General features: G+C 36.4%; 1 protein-coding gene across 1 annotated transcript; it reads left to right on the plus strand.

Annotated features, from left to right (window-relative positions):
* The first annotated feature begins 4,360 nt into the window (after window positions 1-4,360).
* LOC139137649 (translocation protein SEC62-like) lies at window positions 4,361-22,985 on the plus strand. The gene is made up of 8 exons (XM_070705850.1): window positions 4,361-4,465; window positions 11,681-11,795; window positions 12,994-13,093; window positions 18,499-18,715; window positions 19,171-19,275; window positions 20,309-20,369; window positions 21,058-21,177; window positions 21,729-22,985. The coding sequence occupies exons 1-8, from the start codon at window positions 4,427-4,429 to the stop codon at window positions 22,304-22,306; spliced, it is 1,335 nt and encodes a 444-aa protein (XP_070561951.1). The 5' UTR covers window positions 4,361-4,426; the 3' UTR covers window positions 22,307-22,985.
* The last annotated feature ends 969 nt before the right edge of the window (window positions 22,986-23,954 follow it).

Genomic DNA, 23,954 nt, shown 5'->3' on the forward strand with positions numbered 1-23,954 from the left:
AAAGTTTTGCTCTGCCTATAGGGGGGGGGCCTGAAAATATTTTGACTCCCAACATTTTGATGTCGTCCAATGGTTCTAATGTTAGTAATAATTAAACAAAATCTAGAACCGTTTTGTCATATTTGTCTTTAATCTCGAAAAAGTCTAAAAATGTATGAATGCCATTAAATTTTCGTAGAACAAGTTGGCCTTGTAATGGGGCAGGAGCTACAACTGTTGATAATTTTTCAATATTTCTATGCAATGTATCAAACACAGTTTCTTGGTGTCTCTCTACAGCATGCTGAAAAACACAATATTCAGTTTGTCAACAAAGCCCGTTTGTCTAAATATTGGTGATAATTGAATGATGCAAATGCACGGTACACGTAGGCTGTGTTGGCAAGCTGAATACTGGATAGCTCAACATTCTGTAGGGAATAGAACAAGAACAAAATTGTATAAACTGAAAAAAAATATTGTCAAAATAAAAAGTTAATACAACTACTGCCCTGCTACTACATACTGGCAGTGACAGTGATACATATAGCTCTGACTCTGATGTAGTTTAAGAAGAGTTTTTGAACGCGGCCTAACTCATGCAAAATCTCTACTGGTCAAGCGAGCCAGCAACTTTAAAAAATCATTGGCCCTGAAGGAAATAAACTGGTCCGATCCTCTGGTCAAATCCAAATAGGGCCTATAGGCTAATTCAGATTTTTTATCCGCGTTCAGTATGCCCTACAGGGACTTGGAACATTTGATTATATTACAAAAATATTTAAAATTTAACGACATACTAATTTCGTTTTGCAAAAATCACTGTAATCAACCATTCACCACAGGTATCTCGAAAAGGGGTACCGACTACTTATGGACTTTTTAAACTCTCGTCTGTCTCGCGAAACTGAAATGAAAGTTTTAGAAATCGCAATTTTAGTCAAATTTCGGGATTTTCAACACACAATTCCTATACCACTATATTCCTGAAATTGTAGAGAACCTGGAGCCCTAAAATGACGCCCTTCTTCTTCCTATAGCGCGAGGACGGTGCAAAATAAGAAACGAGATCAAAATCGTGCAAGTCGGAAAGATTTTACTATCAGGAGTATTATTAAACCAATGCTACAACATAAGACCACAGAGACACCAAAGGTTGGCAGTATTCTTTATTGGCAATACACATATCATAGCCAAACGTATTAAAATAAAATAAACCAAAGGAAGAAGAACCCTGTGCTGAGCCCAAGACACCCCTACCCCTGTACCTGCCCCTGGGGACGGATATTTTGTGCAGCCCCCTATGCCTGGAACTGGCGCGTATGGACGCGCCGGGCGCGTGCGAGTGACAGAAATTTTGAAACATGTTTGACGATGCTGAAGTTATTTTCGTATTCGTTTTCGTATTCGTTTTCGTATTCGTATTCGTATTCGTATTGGAGTCACTGACAGAAATTGTTATTTCTAGTCCAGGTTTCAGGTATGAAACGTGCAATATACGATATTTACTGAGGTTTAAATATTGTGATAATTTGATTCGTAATTTCATCTGCCAAATTTGGTTAAATTTACATAATTTGCATTTGTAGATTTTAAAGAATTTGTTCACTTCATTTTATTTAAAAAAAAATACTTAAAATCGGTTGGAATCTGGTAAGGCAGCATCTTCGCTTGCCAATGTCTCTTGACCGGGCAGCTGGATGCACCCCGAAATCAGGTGGTCAGTGCCAAGTAATGGGACTCGTGAGAGCGGATGCAAAGGAGCTGCCCTGGACTGTACCATTGTTTTGCGGGGAGGGCAGATTTTTGTGAGGCGCTGCAAAACGGGTGACTGTTGAAAGCTGTGATGAACGGGGAACTTGTCCAGGACAACCATCTGAATAAAACAATGTGAAAATTGTTATATCCGGTAATCCTTTTGGACTCACTTTAGAATGATCATATCCATTTACAATTTGTATTTCAAGTATTTTACTTGATTTTGATATGGCTCTACGTAGACCTGAAATAAATTATAATAACAATACAATACTTTACAAAACTCAGGGAGTGCGGTAAGGCAAAAATTACAAAATTGCAAGTTACGACAAAGTTGTACGTGCTGCTACAGAGGAGAAAGTAACAGAAATAAATGACAATAGGTAGTTTATCTTTCAGAGTAAAGATGTGAGCAATAATAACATAAAACCGGACCGACCGATAATTCATGTATTACATTCAATCAGGGCTCAAAGTAGCGACCATTTTCAGTCGCATAGGCGACCAAATTTTATGAGATTGCGACTGAATTTTTTTCAAGACATTTCTCCATACCGTATACGTGATCAAATACAACATAGGCCTATATTCGCTCAGTGTTCACGGAGCATTGTCCCGAAAGGCCGCGACCCCAAAATACGCATTGAATAAGCATAGCCGTTGAGCGGGTTACTCAAAGGTTTGAGCGCGTTCTCTCCACTGCACAGCGCTGCCAATGTGTCTGCTGATGTTATCTTGAATGATCTGTCAAAATATCGCATGAATTTAATGATAAATTTTACTACAATCCAATCAAGTATCAGAAGCAGTTTTAGTGCTGTCACATCATTTCAATTGAACCAATCATAATCCCAGCATAAAATGTCATCAAAATATAGCTGACAAGGGAAAACAAGCAACCAGTAACTGCAACATGTTTCATGCGTTCACGTGCGTAATGAACATTTGCGTTTATAGTGGCATGTGACCGGCTAGACCATTTCCGGAAATCGTCCTTTGGAAAGCAGATCAAAGCATCGATTTCATCAAGCTTGGACTGGATTATCCTCTTTCATAAAGGTTTTTGTTTTCAGCTAGATCTAAATAGCAAGCAACTTTGTTGAAATATCATGGCAAATCTGCGGGGTAGCGACTGCAATTATGTAGAACCATGGAGGTAGTAGAGAACAGACCATGGATGGGACTGTGGCGATGACCTCAATGACCCGAGCGAGTTCGATACACGCCACAAGTACCGCTGCGATATCACAGCTAGGATTAAATGCGCATATACGTTTGAGTTTCGTTCTCTTGCCTACAAAATATCTATCGAAAGATGATAGTTGCTGCATTTCTATTCAGAGTTTTTGTTGAAAAAAAGTAGCTATCTACGGCTAGCGGCTTAATTGGTCCCCCAAAATAGTACTGCTGAAAGTTTTTGGAGTGACCTGCAGAACGGATTTGTAGAGCGGGGCAAACTGCGTAACACTAAAACTGGATCGCACAGTAACAAATGACGGAAACCGATCGAGCCAGTTGCGACAGCTACTAGACTAGCTGAAGTCTATTTATCATAGAATACAGGTATTTCTCGATATTTCGCGATACAAATTAATTTCCATGCATTCTGGTGTATCTTATCATAACGCAAGTTGATCAACATGTTCTGGCAATGACAGTTGACGCAAACGCAAGGAAAAGAAAAGAGATGGGCCGTACTGAAATAAAGACTCTGACAACAGCTCACACATTAATTTAATCTTTATTAGGGAAACAAATGTACCGATCGGGACATAGGCCTATGATACCATTTATTCATCTCGTTTTCTTTTATGACGCTTCCCACATCATATGAGATGATATTTTCTTTGCGACAGCAGTCTAAATATAGCATGTCATCGACTTAGGGGCATGCGATAACGTTGAGCCCTGCATTCACTGTCGTTGTGACGATCACTTTCTCAGAGATATCAGTTTAAAACAAGAAAATACCTTTTAAGTTTACAACTCATCAAATTGGGCGGGTCAGCTAAATTTCCATTATCGATACTAATGATGTCTACAGAATGTTTAAGTTGGTTGTTGTGATAGAAGTTAATACGAATACGAATACGAATACGAAAATGATGTTTGTTTAAAAAATATTTCCTCAAAAGACTACTACTGGCCCACAGGCGCTTATAGCTTGGTAGTCTGCTAAATAGATCGATTTTCGGCTCGATCTATCGATCCCGTGGTCAGTATGCCCGCCACTGTAACCTAGTGAGTATTTTGGTTACAATGGCGCGCATATCGACTACGGGATCGATAGATCGAACCGAAAATCGATCTATTCAACAGACTACCCAGCTAAGGAGTGCCTGTGTACTGGCCGTTTGTTTTTAAAATCTCTCCTCTAATTATAGCAACGATATCTTTCAATCTAGGGCCTAAAAAGATTGGATCTTTTTCAACTACATTCTCAAATATTGAAGTATTGATATATTGTCATATAAAAAGCACTTTAACTTCTGTAAAGACAGAACTTTTATATAATACGTACGAAATTTGGACTAAAAATAAAAAATTTTGTCAGTGACTCCAATACGAATACGAATACGAATACGAAAACGAATACGAAAACGAATACGAAAATAACTTCAGCATCGTACATGAGTGCTACATTTTCCCACTAACATAGGGAGTACATTGATTACGTGTTATAAGCAAAATGGCTGACCGCAGGAAGCCTAAGCAAAAGAAAAAAGATGTGAGTATTACTGATACTTTTCTGTTCTTACGATTTTTGTCGATGATTTTGGTTCATAATAGCACATTTAGTCAAGTTGTGTGTTTTACTCCCAACACATGATTTCTTGCGAAGCAAATTATGAGTGACTGCAGGCATGATACGGATGTGGCCTAGAATCTTGAGAGACGTCGACCAGACTGTCTGGGCACAGCAGACGGACACGCAGACGTGCTTCCGTCTACAAGTGGGGAATCTGTATGAAAGGAAAGCCAAGTTAGTTTTCAAATGTAACAGCTGCGCTGTTAGATTCTAATAATCGTTCCTCGTTTTGTACCCGTCATCTCTTCGCTGGGCGGAAGTTATTCTGATTGCTGTGCACTTGTGTATCTGGACAGATTGCGCCAAAACGGTAATCATTGTGGTGTACACATTTACACGGAAAACGTTATTTTCACAGACAACCCAGTTGAATAAAAGGATGACCTTTCAAAACTGAAATGCCCACTCGCCCAAAGATTTTTACGATCATATGAAGTTTTAGGAGTAATGATTAAAGACGCAGTGAATTTCACAAGGCCTTGTGTTTGGTAATATAATAATGTCACACAATTTCTCCCATTCCAATGTTGCATATTAAACCAACTCGCTTAAAATAGATGGGACGGTATATAACGAGACAGAAACCGAAACCATGAAATAATTAACTGTAATGTAAACATTTTAAATCAATATATTGCTACCAACACGACCACACTAAAATTAAGGCAAGGCATATTAGATACATTAAACAGTGCCTGATATAAATTGTAAATTATTGTTGAGAGGTCAATCAGTAAATCAAATACAGACAGAACTACCATTTGAAACAATCAATGTACCTGAAAAGCAGTGATAGAAATATTGCAAAGAATTTTTAATGCTCGGACTTTTCGATATTGATGGAGACCATCACCAGTTTGTCATGATCAGTCTGACCCTTGACCAAATCAAGCAAATGAATGTTAATTTTCTTTCATGGTTTCGTTTTGAAAAATAATCTAACTTCTCTCTATGTCTCACTGAGGTATGAGACAAAAAGAGGGAAGGTTTGTATCCGTTCCATACATGTTGACATGTTTGCTTGTTCAGTGTATCATGTCAGTTGTGGTGGTATTCAGCTGTGACAGTGATGCAATTAAGCTTTGCTTGACATTGCAGAACACACAAGAATCCGTATGTGTAATACTTTTCTGTAATATTGAAAATGTATTAGAACTGCTAACTTTTTGGGAAAAAAAAAATTTTGAGTATTATCTTTTCGTATGCAACTCTTTCCTGAAGATGACAAACAACTTCAGGCCAGACTTGCACAAGATAGGAGACTTCTCATATATTTTTTTTTAAAAAGTTAGCCGTACAAATAGCAAAGCATCTGACATTTTCTTTTCTTATATATTTCAGAAACCATAGAAGTTTTCACCGTAATAACTTGTACATTTGTCTTCAGTGTAGACATTTTATATCAGAAAAATTTAAGTAGAAGTATTCAATTCACACAAAGGCTGAAATTTTCTGTCAACTGAATATTGGTCTTGCAGACTAACTGAATCCTAGAGACCATATTTGTTATATTAGGTACTGCTGATTTACTTGTAATGTTCTGCCACTTCTGATCTGCAGGTCTGTCCTTCAACATACTGTATGTAATGTTTATCTCAAGGGTCTATTTTCATTATCTTTACTATTTCAACACATATCTTTTCTGCGGAAACAAAAATATTCTAACATAGCACATGTGCATGGCATCACACTTATTCAATGTGCACTCTCTGTGGATAACATCACGTAATCTGTAATCTGGGGATAACTTTGGCCTTGTTATGCAAGAGCTAGTTAAAACTCTGTGTGAGCATGGTGGCTCTGTCAGCACTTTCTGTGCAAGGGAAATTAATTCTTTGGTATTTCATCAACTCATTATTGGCACATTAATTTTCTGGTTATTATTGTGCAAATTTTGCAAGTAAAAAGGAATAAAGTACAAGGTAGCTGTTGTATGGATGTGTGTTTATTATTAGTCATCACAACTGAAGGTTGTGTGCCTGTGGGTGAACTAATTTGCATATTGAAGTAAACATGGTCACATGATCAGGAACATGTGGCACCTGTTTTATCGGGCATATGGTCCCTGTTTTCGTTGTTTATATTGTTACATTTGGTCAATTTTCTTAAAACTCAATGTACATGATTTATATGATGTAGTGATCACTCTGCAGTTGTTATTCGTAATACACTATTGGGGTTTTTTTTGTCAAAAACTGAGTATTAGAAGTAACGGCGGATCTATACTGAAATCCCTGTGTCTATATTTATATCTTTTCATCAAAATGCTGCATGGGACTGCAGACTTGTTGCAAACAGTGTACATTATTGTGGAGAATTCTTTACTGATGCATTCATCACAAGTTTTGCAAAATGTTCACAGACTACAAGAACAAGTTTATCTATTTCCATTCATTGCAATAATATCATAGCAATATCTTTGGCAAATGTGAAATTCTATGTGGAAGCAGTGTTCCATCCAAAATGAAGAAATTCACTTTAAATAGAATGTGCTTCCCCTCTTGATAAATTGGTTACATTATACATATGTTTTCTTGTCAGCTTGTATAATATTCAGTGGTAGACTTGTTTGTTGTCAAAATCTTACTTTACAATTATGTTTAATTTGGTTTCCAAATTCAACGTACATATAAAGTAAATAAATAATAAATATTAATAACTTGTCTTGTTTAGGGAAAGTTTTGTATTGACGCATTTAATTTTCCATGGTGTTACGTTTCCACAATTGTATATTCAGAAAAGTAGGAGAGATCCTGTTTTTGTGATGCACTCCAGGTATTGCTGCTGTTTCTCATATTTTAATATTTTATGGGAACTGATCCAATCTTTGATCCCAATATCATGAATGTATTTTAACGTGTAGCTGTTCACCCCCTTGAACAAGGCTATTGATGAGTGTTGACAGATTGTAAATTGGATGCCAATTAGTTGAAAAATCCTGCGCAACTCTTTGCTTGCGCATGGATTTGGCTGCTCGTCTATCTCTGTGGTGGCAGCATGAAAAATCGGCAAAGTCAAAATCAGCATATAAAAAACAGAAAACTCATCACCACAGTTATGGATTCAGAGCTGTGTAGAGCCTAGATTTGACTGTACAGTATCCCTGTTCACCCTAATTTCCTGTAAACAGTTCCACACTCCCATCAATGGCGATGGGATTGGGCCAAACCATTGCGGTGAAAGGGTACAACATTGTGATGGAGTTCCATTTGAAAGTACATCACCAAACAGAAAGCTTAATTGTCTAGACAAAGTAAAAATAATGCTTCTCAAGAGGGCTATAATATTACAAATAAAGAAAGCGCAATTATGATTATCTGTGAGGAATATAAAAATAGAAAAAAATAGAGTGACATTTGAATTAGACAGTATGATCATGATCGCCAGATTAAAATGACTGCCCATGGCAAAAGATTAGTCAAATATCTTACCTTTACTGTGAGATTAAAAATTTTAAATATAAAATGTGCGTATCGTCTTCCCTCATTAACTTTTTACAGGAGATGTAAAATTAGAATATTTGCCAAAACAAAGCATATGTTATTTGTGATAATATTACTCAGTGCTTGTATTAATTGATATAAGCATGCCTTAATGGCATCTGTCAGTTGAAAATTGAAAATTCATCTTTTTTAATATTTCTGTATGTGGAAATAGAATCTTGCAAGGACGTAAGTAATCATTTTGTATCAAGAAGAGTATGGCATTTGTCTTTATGCTACAGTGACATTCCATTGTCTCAAGAATGTGCCTCGGGGACAGATATTCAGACTCTCAAACTTTTACAATTCTTTCTAATCTACCATTTGTGAGGGCTCATTTTAAAGCTCTTGGAGTGAGAGAAATTTTCACCCCCTTAGATTTTTGGAAATCGCTGTTATCAAACTTTGCACAGCAACCCATAATTTTTATTCTTGATATGGTGAGAGAAAGGTTGAAAGTTTCATTGAGGAAAAGTTTTACCGAAAAGTATTTGTGTATTACTTTGAAGTGCCTGCTATCCGTGAGGTAGTTCATACCACAAAAATTAAAGACACATTTTAACTCAAATTTCCTTCAAGGAAACTTTAAACCATTCTTTTCCAAGTTCAAGAATAATCATCAGGTCACCATACAAATTTTGGTACCAGAGAAACAAATTACTCAAAATTTACCAACTCTTTAAATTCAAAATGCTGCCATCCCTGTGTTGTCTTTTCTATGTGGGGTACAATTCTTCATTTTCACAAAAATAGGCCTATGAAATCCGTATCTTCTGCATGAGCTTCAAAATGAACCTCAACAAGTGGTAGACCACAAGAATATTGTAAAAAATTTGAGAGTGTTAATATGTCTAACTTTTGATGATTTTTTTTCACTATTTTGTGTGTCAGCTACAAGTTCTTGATCTACTTCCTACAAGCATGTTGGAATACCAACTATTTAGCTCATCAACTTAGCATCTATATGTAAATGTATACAATTACTATTATTGTTTACACTTGAATTCTAGTCCCAACCAGAATTCATGGGTCAACAATCGTCTACACACGTATAGGCTGCATTGACAAGCTGAATTCTATGTATCTCAACATGCTTTGGTGAGTAAGACAAGAAACTATTGAGGACATTAAAAATATAGGTGAAAAGTCATCAAAAGTTACAGGTACTGGCCTTGCTGTCCCTTTAACTGAAGAGCATTTTACATATTACATGTCCTGGAATAGGACTTTCTCAAAGAAATATTCCAGAAATTCTGAAGATGACTCAAAGAACTCGGAAATGGTGCAAGGTACAGGCAACTCTCATCGTGTAATTCGTCAGGATTATACTTGCACACAATACAACCATTTAAATATTTGAACTCACAATTACTTTCAACCCATTCAACCTGTAAAGAGGTTGACAATTACCATAGATAGCAATATGTTTGGGCCAAACCATGGTGGTGAAAGGGTTAAGTTTCTGATTATTTTTAGAAAAAGTAGACTATCTGGTATTTACCATCTTGTATTTACCACTTGATATTTACCATTCGGCATTTCATGCAGCTACATTTCTCTGCTGTGTTTCCGATCATAAATCCTTGCCTCAAGTCTGCAAATATGGTAATATTTGTCATCCAGAAATTTCTTTGCCTTAAAAGACTCCATACAGGAATTTCTAAAAATATCTTCTTGAGTCAGCTGTAGACAAGTACTTGTGTTCTGTGTAAAATTTTGAAGGGTAAAAAGTGAATACGAGAATCAGGCTGCAGTTCTCCAAATTGGCTGAGAAGGATATCACTATGAACCATACCATGGTCAATGTAGTATGTGCCTACAAATACAATGTGACAGACTTGAACTTTTGCTCAAACTTGCCTAAATCATGAAAGTTTCAAATTTCTCTTACAAAGCAAGAATAAAATAAGGGGCCATCTTGCAAAGTTTGGTGCTGGAGAAACAAATAATTTAACATTTAATGATATTTTCAATTTAAAATGGCTGCCATCGCTGTGTTAACTCTATGGAGAAAAACACATTTTGGATTTTCGAAAAACTAAGAGAGTTGAAATGTTTCTTACTCAAAGAGCTTTAAAATGAGCCCTAACATGTGGGAGATAAGAATAGAATTGTAAAAATGTTGGGAGTCAGAATATCTGTCACCAAGGCACGTTGTACCTTTAAGCACTGCAGCTAAGGGGTTTCAGCCAACGTAATATGTATTTCTGTAGACCATCTTAAATATCAAGCTTTCATATTTTCAATTTTTAATTTATCATGAACCTACAGATGCTATTTGAATGTGTCATTGAACCGTTGACTAAAATGAACAAATGAAAACACACTGGCAGTGAGTGGTGCATTATCATGTACTTGACTCAATTTGCATAGCAATATTGAATTTCTTGTACGTTTATATTTGATAATTTATAGCCAGTAGCTGTCCTGGTTGTAAATGCAATATCTGTATTCAAAAAGCATATATTTATAGATAAATACAGGTATATAAATATAAACATGTACAAGGACAGTGATAGTGATATGATTTCAAATTCAGAATGCATTAACTGAATATATACATATAAACATTATGAGAAATACAAGTGACAAACTTAGGTGAATTTACCCATTTGGTATAAACAGGAGTGCCATTTTTCACATCTCCCTCTTCCCCCCCCCCCCCCCCCCCCCCCCCCCCCCCCCCCCCCCCCCCCCCCCCCCCCCCCCCCCCCCCCCCCCCCCCCCCCCCCCCCCCCCCCCCCCCCCCCCCCCCCCCCCCCCCCCCCCCCCCCCCCCCCCCCCCCCCCCCCCCCCCCCCCTTCACTCTTTAAGAAAGGAGGTAGAGCAGTTCAGACCAGAAACAAGCAACCTTGTGTGAGTGTTTACATGTGGCCAATAGGTCATTGACCTTTGAACAATTTGCGCATTAGGTATCGTTCCTAAACAAGGGTTATCGTGAGAATCAATTACATGTACTGTAAGCTGTATCAAAGTAGTTTGGTTGTGGTCTAATAACAGAATAAATGCTTCCATAATAGAATGCGTAGAATTGATTTCAAATTTGCTGGAATGTTTGTTTTCAGACACCTCTCTTTGGACAACCCTTGAATATTGAAGCCTTGTGTGCAGTGAAACTTAATTAATACAAAAGTCTGCATGCTAGGGGGTTCAACAGCTGTGCATAATAACCACTCTAAAGCAGAACACAACAAGGCAGCCTTCAAATTCGTTGACCCATTTGGATATCAGGATTGTGTTAAATTGCAGAAGCTTTAAGCAATGGTCAGAGAAATAAAATCATCATTGAAGCTGTTCACGCCCTGTTCCCAGTAAATTGGTCAATACTCACTATTAATAATGATATGTTTAGGCAAACCATGGTGGTAGAAGGCACAATATTATCTACTTATGTCATTTAAAAAACTGATGTACACTGTAGGAACCATTCCACACATCCTATAAAGAGATAAAGCACAAATTCATGTTCTTTTAGGCCTTAATTTTCCCATGCATATGGAAATGCCATGATGAAGTTTATTTGGCCATTCTCTGTTTATAGTACAGTAAATTTGGTTTATTACATACCGGTATGTGCTGTGGTACTTGTTTCTTCTGTACTTGCATTATGTGATTGTCACATGATTAACATGTGATGTACCTATGATTACAGGCTGGCAAAACAGATGAACCAACCAAAGAAGAGACAGCAGTTGCTAAGCATCTCCGATTCAACCTTGAAACCAAGAAAACCACTGTAATGGGACAGCCAGCCGAGTATTTCACAGGTATAAAAAATAATGTAATTTTTTGAGATATTTTTATGACAATTTTTCCACTTTTAATGAAATGCTCAAATTCTATAAAGAACTATTAACTATACATGTCATAATTTAGGTGGTGTACTACAGTCCAACAATACTTCGGTTCCTCTCTCTCATTTTGAACCAAATGTAGACATAACCAGTGTGCCCTCTAAGCCAATATTGAGGCGCCATGATGCACACAAATTGCCTGTGATGCAAGCAAATTTTTTGGTTGACATGTTAAGATATAGGGCTGACGCAAAGAATTTTCCACAATACCTCAAGGTGACGCAAAGTTTTCAGAAAGACACATGGTATGTTAGCCGGCACACTGATACACAAAATTTGCAATTTCCTTTATTCCCACTATACATCGATATTAGTTGTGTTTAACAAACAAAATTATCTTAATCAACAGTCAAGTATCCAAGCCTGCTTCATAAAGATCTTTCAGAAATTTGCATAATGTTAATTGTTAACCAAGGATTGGGAGATGTTGTATCCTAATTTACCAGCACGACAACTTTGATGGCATTATTGCCTCCCAAAAACAGAGAATAGGTTGTCAATTTGTCTCATTCCTGCCAAAAGGAACACACCCTAAATATACCATATATATACAGATTCACATTATTTCTTTCAAAGCTGCAAGTTTAACACCTCTTTCATACCAACCCATCTCATCATGCAAGTCTTACCAACCATAGAATGCAATAGGACCATAGCAAAACCTTTGTTTTGAAAGGTGTAAAGCTCAGGCTCCCAAAACAAATTACATAAATTTTAGGTCCTTTTGTTCATCATTTCATAACGTGTACATCAAGTCTCTTTTCTTTTCATTTTGGTGAGTTCAAATAAATTTTAATCATAGTCTACTTTTTCCTAATATTTAAACAAGTGTAACAGAATGTGAATGATTCACAGTATGAAAGAGCCATAACCTCATAGACTCTGTGTGTTACGCTACTTTCTTTGTTACCTGTGAAATGTTGTAAAAGACGTAATATTTGGCAGTCTGTATAAAATGAATGTTATGGTGATCTCATACCAAAACTGTACTGTCAAGGAAGAAAACAAACACAGGAATTCACATCACCATATTGTAATGTTGAGTTTGAAGACAGAAAACAAAACAATCTGTGTACTCAGTCTTATGAGATACTGTTTGTTTTGATTTCAGCTGCCAAGGCTGTGGATCTGTTGCTGGACTCCAAATGGGCAAAAGGTGGTGAGGATACACAGTTTACAACCAGACAATCAGTGGTTGATTATTTGAATAGGTGAGTTGATTATTTGAATAGGTGAGTTGATTATTTGAATAGGTGAGTTGATTATTTGAATAGGTGAGTTGCAAAACTATCTAATAATTAGGATTTTATCCTTTTCTTTCCAAAGTCTATCCCTTACAGAAAAAAATAAAAGTGTTTGAAATTTTCTTTCATCTGGTCTAATGCCCAAAAGAAAGATTTATTGTACAGGTTTGTACAGTTGGAATGCTGACACTATCAAATAAACTAAAAAAAACAAAGTTTAAATTTTTTCTTTGGTACAGGTAAAGAATATGGACACAATTGTTACTAAGAGGTTTTCCTTAAAACGCTGTAGCTGTGTACTCTATACTTAATCCAAAGGGCTCCCTAGGTTACTAGTTATTAGTGTAAAACTCGGCTGGGCAACTAATCTCTACCCTTGCTGTACTTTGCTTTTAACACAGTTCCCTCCCAACCCCCAGGTGGACGGACTGTGCTTATAGAAATCGATGTGTATGAGAGGATTTTGGACAATAAATATTTATGTGCATGAATTTGTTATACAAAGTACAGTTGATTCAGTTTGATTATCACATCAATGATGAGATAGGTTCTTTTCAAACAATTTATTTGTATTCCTTTAAAACCATGATTGCTTTTTCCAAAGAATATCTACACAGGGTTTATTTTCAGAAGAAAAAAGAAACATTTGATATTTATTTGCACTCATAAGAAAGATCTAATTTATTGAAAATTATTGATATTTTTTTGTGTTATTCATAAATACCACCTAACTATACAGAAAATATATAAGTTTTACAATGAGCACTCCATAGATGCAACATAAACCAACAGCACTGAAGTAAAGTATTCTCACATTAAAATGCATTGTGCTCCAGGTTTAAAACTTTATTAAGCCATAAAGGATATTTTAAATGAACTAGCATAACTCAATTGGTATGTGAGCAACTGATGACAATCATATTGTAGGCCACATGTTGCAACCACAGGAGTCGTGTAAAGATCAGCAGTTCATCAAAGGTCAGTTTGCAAAAGAAATCAGACAGGTCACTAATGCCTAATGATTAATTGATGTCTATTAATGAAGGATGTACCTTCTTATCATTTCAACATTCAACTCTGCTATATATTCAAAATCAGAATAATCTAGTTATTTCTCTAGTGACAAGAGAGAATTCAAATACTTCATGTTATTAGATGATATATGAGTCCAATAGGAAGATGCCTGTAGGTAGGATAGTTTTAAAGAGAAATTTCTATGTTTATTATCATCACAGCCAGGTTTGAATTCAACATGCCAACTGTGACAGTTTAATCTTTAAATCTGTGGTCATGCCTAGAAAACAAAAGACTTAAACTGGGAATTTTATTTTCTCCTACAGAGATAACACAGGGATTGCAGCCATTTTAAATTTCAAATTTGGTAAAGATTGGAAAATTGGTTTCTCTAGTATAAAAATTGCATGGTGATTATTGATTTTATTCTTGATTTTGAAAGAGAATGGTTCACACTTTTATTTTAGGAAAGTTTGAGCAAAAGTTTACATCTTTTGTTTTCTAGGCACAAACCACAGGTTTAAAGATTAATCTGTCACAGGTTTATGAACTCATAAGCTTCAGAAAGATATTGTAAAAGTTTGAGAATCTGAATATCCAATCCAGAGGTCTATTCCACCTTAACCCTTTGAGTGCCAAAGTCAACTTTTGTTGCCTTGATGGAATATATGTCGTCAACAACTTTTTTCAGATGTAGACAATTTTTTTCAGAATTTCCCAAAATTTTGGTCAAAGATCGTAACAAATGAAAAGTTGTGGCCATTTCGTCCAAAACAACCAAAATAATAAAATAAAGCAAATTCATAAAAATTGGTAAAATGTTACACTGAAATTTTGTCGGGAAAAATTACAGCACTCAAAGGGTTAATCATCGTGCCCTTTAAACCCCGTGCGGGGTATAAAAGACCCCTAACTCATCGAAAATTCATAATGGCGCTTGAGTGACAACTGGCAACAGCAAGGTAGACCGCTCTGTGAAAATCAGCCGAAGCGATTCTCAAGCAAACATTATTGGCATACCATAAACATAGACTGTTTCATAAACACGTAGGCCATACAGGTATCCGCAAAGTTTCACAAAGCATTTGAAAATTACGACGATTAGGGGAAAAATCGCTTTCGTAACAAAGGAAATGGCCCCAAGGTAACAGTCGTTCCGTGATTCAAACAATTGTCAATCATTCAGTGACGCGCAGAAGTGTAAACTGGTCAAACATTTGCTGTGCATACGAGAACAATTACGATGTAAACAAACCATGTGTACGCTTAGAGTTACATGTATATTTGCGTGCACAGAGGATGAAAACTTCGTGGTTGTCATAAACTATTTTACTAACAAGCGTTTATGATACAATGACATCGCGAAAGTGAGCCATTTTCGGTCGTGACTTAGCAAGAGATGAGTCATTACCGGTACGATGTATCCTTGCGAAAAGTGCGTACACTGTATTTTACAGAACTGCAGGCAGAGTCCATAGTTTGCGATGACATCGAAAACAACTAAATATTAAAGCATGGCGGTAGCCTGCCACTTTTTAGCTACTATAGACTATAGTCTATAGAAGCTATTGGGATGGGTATCCGTCCGGCGTCCGGCGTCAGTCTGTATGTATGTATGTATGTATGTATGTATGTATGTATGTATGTATGTATGTATGTCCGTTTGTGAGGCGTCCGTCCACTCAAATATCTTGAGAACCGCAGTACTTACTGATTTGATATTTGTTGTGTAGATGAAAAATACGATTTTGAGAAATTATTTTTTTAATTTTTTGATATTGTTGAAAATAGGCAAATTAATGCCAAAAAAGGTGTTTTTGGTAAAAAATCTTCTTCTTCATAACCGCTGCTCAGACAGCTTTGTTATTTGGTATACAGGTCCCTAGGGGTAACCCAACTTAGACTTGTTCAAATTGTGATGAAATATGCAAATCTGTATTTTTAAGGAATTTTTTGTCATTTTGGTCAAAATTTGACTTACATTGTATGTAATTCTTGTACTGTATAAACCTATCAATTCACCCAGAAAAAATAATTAATATGATTTTAAATAATTGAATTAATTAGGAAATCATCAAAGCCAAAATAATTTTAGTGTAGAATTATCAGAAAGTTCAACTTTTTTTGACAGTTCATAGTGAAATGCTTACCATCTTGGAGGATAAAACATGTAAAGGCAACTTTCCTGAATCCCAACTTTGACATATTCTGAACCGTCATTTATTGTGCCCTGTATGTTATCTAAAAGAAATTGCTCAAAATAGTCAATAGAGATAGAGATAGAGATAGAGAAAGTTCTAATTTCCATTTATGGTTGACTTGGTAAGGATAAAATAAAATTACTTTTGAGGAAAAAAATAGAGTGGTCAATTAAAAGAGTGATCAAAGTGATAGGGTTTTTATGGTAAAGCTGGGCTGTATAAAGATTCCTCATGTGCTATTTATAGCAATTATGCAATCTGTGTAAACAGTGCAATGAAAGTGTAACATGATTCCTTATAATGCTTTTGATGACCTTGAACTTCTTAAGTTTCAAACCTTTGTCTCTTCAGTGTGCTTTCTCTGAGTATGTACAGTCTCAACTTATTAAACAGAACTCAATGTTAATCAAAGATATCCACCTTCTTCATCAATACATGTGTCACAAAAGGTTATTCTCTACATAACTCAACAGAGCTCTGTCAACTGTTGAGTTGCTTGTTCTTTCAAAACCACTGGTCAGACAGCTTTAATATTTAGTTTACTTGTCCGTAGGATGACCTTAGTGAGATAATTTCATACAGTCAGGAAATACTTAATTTTGTATCCATGTCTATAGTAGCTTCAGGGACTTTGGCCCTATGTTTTGAACAACCCCCAAATCTACGCCCGAAAGTACCGGTACGCTACAGTCGCTTTTGATATAAATGCTAGCCCTGAAAACGACCGTATGGTATATGTACACGTGTTCTCACACATGGCAATGACATGTCGTGTTCGGAGGGTTGGTAAGGTTTTGACAGACCGGTTGCCCCAGAAACGTTTAGACTTCTGTTATGAAAATTAAACAAAGCTTGTAAAGACATCAAAACAGTATTTGTCAATGTCAGTTCAAGGTGAGCAAGTGAGCGTCATCACCCGATCTTCTTTGAAAGGCTTAGGCCTATTGATACGTGTGTCCGAGATCGGCTCATTGAGTTGGCACTACATCGTAAGATTTCGACAAAGGTTGGACTTTAATTTCTTCAATAAGGAAGATATCTATGAACCCAGTCCGTGGTTCATCCCATTGCTCTGAAAATAAACATAACTCGTAATGAGTTTTCCGCGGTCACCCTCAAAGCAACCGAGCAGCCGACCTCGATCACTTACAGATATCGTGGTACGCGAGATTCATGGAAATCTCGATCCTTCCGTGATGTAGTGAACTTACTTTATTTTTTTATTTTAGCGATCGGTCATGACGTCGCGTCGTTCACCTATTTCCTACCATTTTCCTGACCGTGTTTCTCAGTAAACGTTCAGATCGGTAATTCGTGATTTCAACATACGAAATTGCCAGCTTCGGATTATTTTTAATGTTTATGTTTATTACTTTCTTGATGATTATTTCCACTACGTACGGCGCCATTTCCGTGTGTAGATATGGCGGTCAGTAGCCGAATCATTCTCGAACGATGACATGGCCCCGAAACTTCAGTAAATCAACTCAGCAAAAACTTCAGTATATCAACTCAGCACGCTCCTGTTTTTATGAAATTGATATTTTTTCCTTCTTTCTTTTTTCTTTCGCGTATTGCGAAGGCTGTACCTAAGCTTATAGTCAGAGCGTGAGTTGAGAGCAAACAGATTACGCAGATAATGCGAACGATAGCAACCGTTACCAACAGACTCATTATGCAGAGCCATGCCCCAAAACGCCCACCCAAACTTGGCATTAATCGGATCCCGGTCCATTTCGCCCCGGGCTTTAAGCCAAATGGATGCACTGCAAAGCCAAGGATGTTCTCGAAGATGTAAGAAAATTACACATTAGATGTACTGGGAAAGGGATGATAAAGAAAAAATGTCTTTAAATTCTTGAATTGAAAAATAGGAATTTGTACATCAGACTGAATACCACCTTTAATCTTTTCTTTCATTGACATCTGACTTTGCCATAGAAACAACAGGGTTGTACAAAATAAATGTACATAGTGGTGAGACAGTCAACCTGCTCACCCCTAATTCACTGTGAACAGGTCCATAATCACCATTGGTTTGGGCTAAACCATGGTTGTGAGAGAGTAAACTCTTTGGAAGAAAAATGGTTGTAGCAATGATGTTGCTGGTGCCGTTATTTCAACTCCCAACATTTTGTCTTACCTTGTACCATATAGGCTGCTTCAGAAAGGAATGTTTTATCGGGCGTTGAAGGTGATTAAAGAGCAGAAAGACAAGGATAAGGATAAGGATAAGGACAAGGAGAAAGACAAAGACAAGGAGAAAGTCAAGGAAAAGGAGAAAGAAAAAGAGAAAGAAAAGGAGAAGAAGGAAGGGAAAAAAGAGACTGTTGAGGAAAAGAAGTCAAAGAAAAAGAAAAAGGAAAGCAAAAAAGTAAGACAGCTAAATGTTTGAATTCTAATATTACCTTAGACTCAACACCCAACTATTCATACAGTATAGCAATATGCAGGACTGTAGGCTATTTTGGTGACCCATACTTGACTTTTTATGATATTGCTGATGGTATTTAGCAGTCAAGTTCAATAATTGCTCTGCATGAAAATGCAAATAAAAATCAGTAAATATGGTTGGCTGTTCACACAGAGTGGTTATCAAATTGAAGAAATTCATGCTGAACAAAATATCTTGATATAAGGACATGTGGGCATCATGAAAATAGTTTATTTCAAGTCGGCAAAACAAGTTCATTTCTCATATGAAACAAAAGTGACTCCACAAGTTTGCCATACTTTGTCAGTGTTGACCCTTTAGATGTATTTACCAGAGACCTTGGCTTCTTGTTCATTCAGTTTTCTGCTAACACTGGTAATGATTCTTTTTTACAGGAGGCTGAAGATACACCAACTCCATCCGGTAAAAAGCTGAAAGCTGTCAAGAGGAAATTTAAACTGGAACCGCACGATGATCAGATCTTCATAGATGGTAGTGATGTAAGTGACCTTTTTGAATTGCTATTGTCAGTGAGTCCTTTAGTCAATGATTAACCCTTTGAGCGCTGTAATTTTTTCCCGCCAAAATTTTCGTGCAACATTTTACCAATTTTTATGAATTTTTATGAAATATTTTTGATAATTTTGGATCAAATGGACATTTCATTTCATTTGCTACAGTTTTCTCTCAAAATTTCAGCAAAAATCAGGGAAAAATTGGCTAGGGTTTATTTTCTGAAGGTAGGGGACAAAAATAGATTATGGCACTCAAAGGGTTAAACTACTAAAAAAACCCTATCAATTCAACCAGGGAAAAAATAATTAGGATTTTAAATAATTGAATTATTAGGAAATCAACGAAGCCAAAATAATTTTAGTGTCGAATAATTAGAGATTTCCACTTTTTTGACAGTTCATAAATGATATGTGTACCATTGTGGATGATCAAAACATATAAAGGTGGCTTTCCTGAAGTCCCAACTTAGACATATTCAGTATGGTACATTTTATTGTTCTGTGTATTTTATCAAAAATAAATAGTTCAAACAGTTTGTCATGATTGGTTGGTCGAATTGATAGAGATTGAGAAGCCCCAATTTCCATTTGTGGTCGACTCGATGACGTTAGAATAAAATTATGCTTTGAGAGAAAAATAGGGTGATTGAATTGATAGGGTTTTTCACGGTATTACTAGGTCCTCACTTCCTTACCTTCTGCAGCAGCGTAGCGCCATTCTTTGAGATATGAGGAGGTCCAGGCATATAAACATAAAGTTGATGTAGTATAGATTTCTTCTGTCTAACCTTTTACATTTGCCAGTTTATTAGATTTTGTATAAAATGATTGACTTTTCTATGATAAGGTTTGTCAATTCAAGAAAGTTTATGATCAAAAAAACCATAGAGTTGCTTCTTTCTCATTGAAGAAAATGTCTGTATCTAGCAATTCATGATTTGGTTTGACATTCAGTTTGTTTGATAGGAAGTGCTTTACTTCCAATATAAATCATAATGATTTTAATTTTTTTGTCTAGGCGTATGTGTGGGTATTTGATCCAACTCATCCCAAGACATTTATCATGGGCCTGGCACTAGGTAATGTAAGAAACTATTCTGATACAAGTGTAGAGCTGACAATATCACTTTCAGATCCACCAGCCCAGCCTGAGTTTTCAGTTACCAACTAGTCATCGTTATAGTTACAAACTGAAAATGTACTTATAATTCCAAGGAAAGTAAACTAGCCTAGCCATCAGAACTTTTAGCTCAGGTATAATACTACTAGCCCAGTCGTACATATTACCAGTTCAGTCATAAGAAGTAATTACCATGATTTTCTTATCCCCTTGGTGGTTGACAGTGGGAAGTTGAAAGATTTGAAAGTCCTATGTCTGGAACTTCAGGATAGTTTCCTCTGGCATAAAAAGCTGTGTGTGCCTGTGTCAACTCATTTTAAAGCTTGCTAAGTAAATATAGTTGTCATTGTCTTGTTTTGTGAAAATCTGATATTTTAATTATTTGCCCATCAAGTTATCGCAGGAATAGCAGCTTTTTTGAAATTTAACTATTGGTAAAATGAAGGTAACTTATTTCACTGTTACAAAAGTTTGTGCAGGACCTCTGATTTATCATTATTCCCTAAGAAAAGTGTGAGTAAAAGTGAAAATCTTTCAGTTTCCTCAGTTACCAGGTGCGTACAACTGTAAGAATGTTAGACAAGTAACCCTTCACTCAGACGTTATGCAATGCTAAAGCATTTGACACTTTCATTATTTTCCTACAGTGATTGGTGCAGCGGCAGTCTGTTTATTTCCACTGTGGCCGCCATGGATGAGACTTGGAACTTACTATGTCAGTTTAGTTGCAGCATGTCTTGTCGGATCAATCCTAGTCCTTGCAGTGTGTAAGTTATCCAACAACATTTCTACTCAGTATCTGTCAATTCTAACCCAGCCCGTTAAATCACTGCAGATTATTCGACTACAGAATTGTCTTCCTGACTTCAACAAAAAATTCCTTAACTTCCTGTTTAAACCATTCTTCCAAATTTTCCGGTGTTGAAGTCCAGTTTCTCTATTAAAATCATTATTGTGGACCAAGCTAAGATGGTGAAAGGGATACGACACTATAACTTGATAATAAACTAGCTTGGACAATACAGTGATACAGGGTTATACTGCTATCTTCATTAATTATCCTTCATTCAGGCATGTGCTGCTTGAATCACCCATCTCAGGGTAAACAGGAATAGTTCCGCTGTAATTTCAAATGCAACTGTCAACTGTGTATTTAAGGATAGTGGTAAATAGCACTCCAATGAAGAGCGCCACCAGTGACATACACATGATAGCTTTTGCTTTCACATCTCATCAGCAAGTTGCTAAACCACATCCTCAGATATGGAAAAGTTTGCATTTTCTTTTATTGACATTAAGTTGTGGATTTGTTTTTCAGTCAGATGCATCTTGTTTGTCCTTATTTGGATGGTTACCTTCGGAAAACATCATTTCTGGCTTTTCCCTAATCTCATGGCGGATGTCGGTATTCTTGAGTCATTCAAACCAGTTTACACACACAAAGTAGTCTCTTCAGAGCCAAAGACGGAAGATGGAAAAGAAAAAGAGAAAAGCGAGGAAGACCAACAAAATGAAGACAACCAAGAGGAAGAAGATGAGGAAGATGATCAAAAAGTCAATGAAAAAGATTCTGAAGTTGAAAAAGATGAAGAACCAGAAAGTGAAGATAAAAATATTTCAGAAAAAGAGGATGATGGCATTGGTGATGAGGATGAAGAAAATGATTTAAAAAGAAAAGATAGTAGTAGTGGAAGTGGGAGTGGAAATGGTGAAGGTTTTGTTTTAGTTGATGAGGAGGATGTTACCGCGGTAACAGAAGAATGGAAGAGACAGACGTACAACAGTCGTGATAAGACTTCGATGAAAAATCTCACTTTTGCCGTCTTCTGTCGCAGGGTTTACAAAATCTCTGTCTTGCTTACTATGGTTCCATGCTCATCAACCAAAAAAACTTGAAAATGATTTCACAGCCGTTGAAATGTTCAACAAATGCAAATGTGTTTTTGACTGTAATGTTACAAGATACATGCATTCAGAAAGATGCAATGGGACCATGATTTCAGTTGTAATGTAACATCATCCAAGATTGTATTGGAAGGCCAGAAAGAATAATTGAATTGTTTCTCTGAGTCTCCACTTCTACCAATGCCTTTGGAAATTTTAAATTTTTTTTTGAAATTGCGACAAACACATACTTCCATGTTACAACTTTTAAGGGCATTTTTCTTGTGCATGGTTTTACAGGTTATCGCTTTATTCTGGGAGTCTGTAGAAATGCTCAGAGTTTGCTCTGTCAACTCTACCCTGTATATGTAATGCTTCTATTTATGTGGACAGTTTGTAAAATCTAGACTCCAAGTCATCGGTAACATTGTCATTAGTGGGAGATTTCGCAAGCTCATAACAAACAGTAGAAAAATTTGGCTTGCCACCTTCTATAGCTTTGCCAAAATAATCAAAAGAACATTTAATATTTTTTCTCAGGCCTAACAACTTTACCCGAAATGTTTCACACACTAAAGAAGTCCCTGTCAGTAGCTCCTTGCCTGCCATGTTGTCAGTTTTCAGTTAATTACATTGCACATTTCAACCATGTCCTTTGTTCCGGCATTAAAGTCTTATAGTTTCTCCAGAATTCATGATGTGTTTACGTCTAGTCTTTGTCAGCAGTCTACCCATGATCCTTTTCAGGCATATTGAAGTCAAGGAGAGAAAGTCTTGTTTCTTGTCCTTGACATTTTGCATAAGTGATGCAGTGATGTGATTGTTTAATTTTCTTTGTTGCTAACCACCTTGGTCTGAGATTAAAGCTACTGTACAGTTTTCTTTCACTTACAACAGCATAGTTTCTCATCCCAGTTAAGGTAGAACATGCCGCGTGGACAGAAGGGTTTCAAATTTTATCAATTCTGTTCTGATCTACCACGTGTAGGGGGTTCTTTTTAAAGCTCTTGGCGAAAAATTTTTACTGTCCTAGTTTTCAAAATTCAAAAAATTTTATTTCCCCGCGTAGAGTTAACACAGGGATGGTGGCCATTTCAAATTTCAAATATTACTATTATTATGATTATTATCTTTATTTCAGGCCTTTGGCCCATACTAAAGAAAAAATTTAAAAAGGTAGACGTTACAGCGAGAAAAAAATAAAAGAATTTAAAAAATGATAAGCAGACTACTGAGAATACCAATACATTACATTCCTACATATTTTGTGAAATCTTAGATAATTTGTCCGCTAGCTTCAAACTTTGCTTGGTGACCCCTGATTTTCATTTTTGCTTTGGTAAGAGAACCATCGAAAGTTTCTTTCACTTTTTAGGCGCATACTACCTTGACATTGTATTGGTGTGAAGGAAACTCAGTTCCTCTTATTGACTGTTTGTTGTACTGATATTGGATATTGTAGACCATTTAAAAGGCCAGTAACTAACTTTTGATGATTTTCTGTCACTATTTATGTTTTTAATGTCAACTACAATATCTTGTTCTACTTCCTCAAAGCTAGTTCAGATACACACTGTTAGGCTTGCTAGCTCAGCCTGTACATATGAAAACTGCATTGTTATTGTCATTGCTATTGACAAGTGAATTCTGGGACTAGAAT

This window comes from Ptychodera flava, chromosome 7 (genome assembly GCF_041260155.1).
Source record: "Ptychodera flava strain L36383 chromosome 7, AS_Pfla_20210202, whole genome shotgun sequence".
In the NCBI taxonomy this organism is placed as follows: Eukaryota; Metazoa; Hemichordata; class Enteropneusta; family Ptychoderidae; genus Ptychodera; species Ptychodera flava.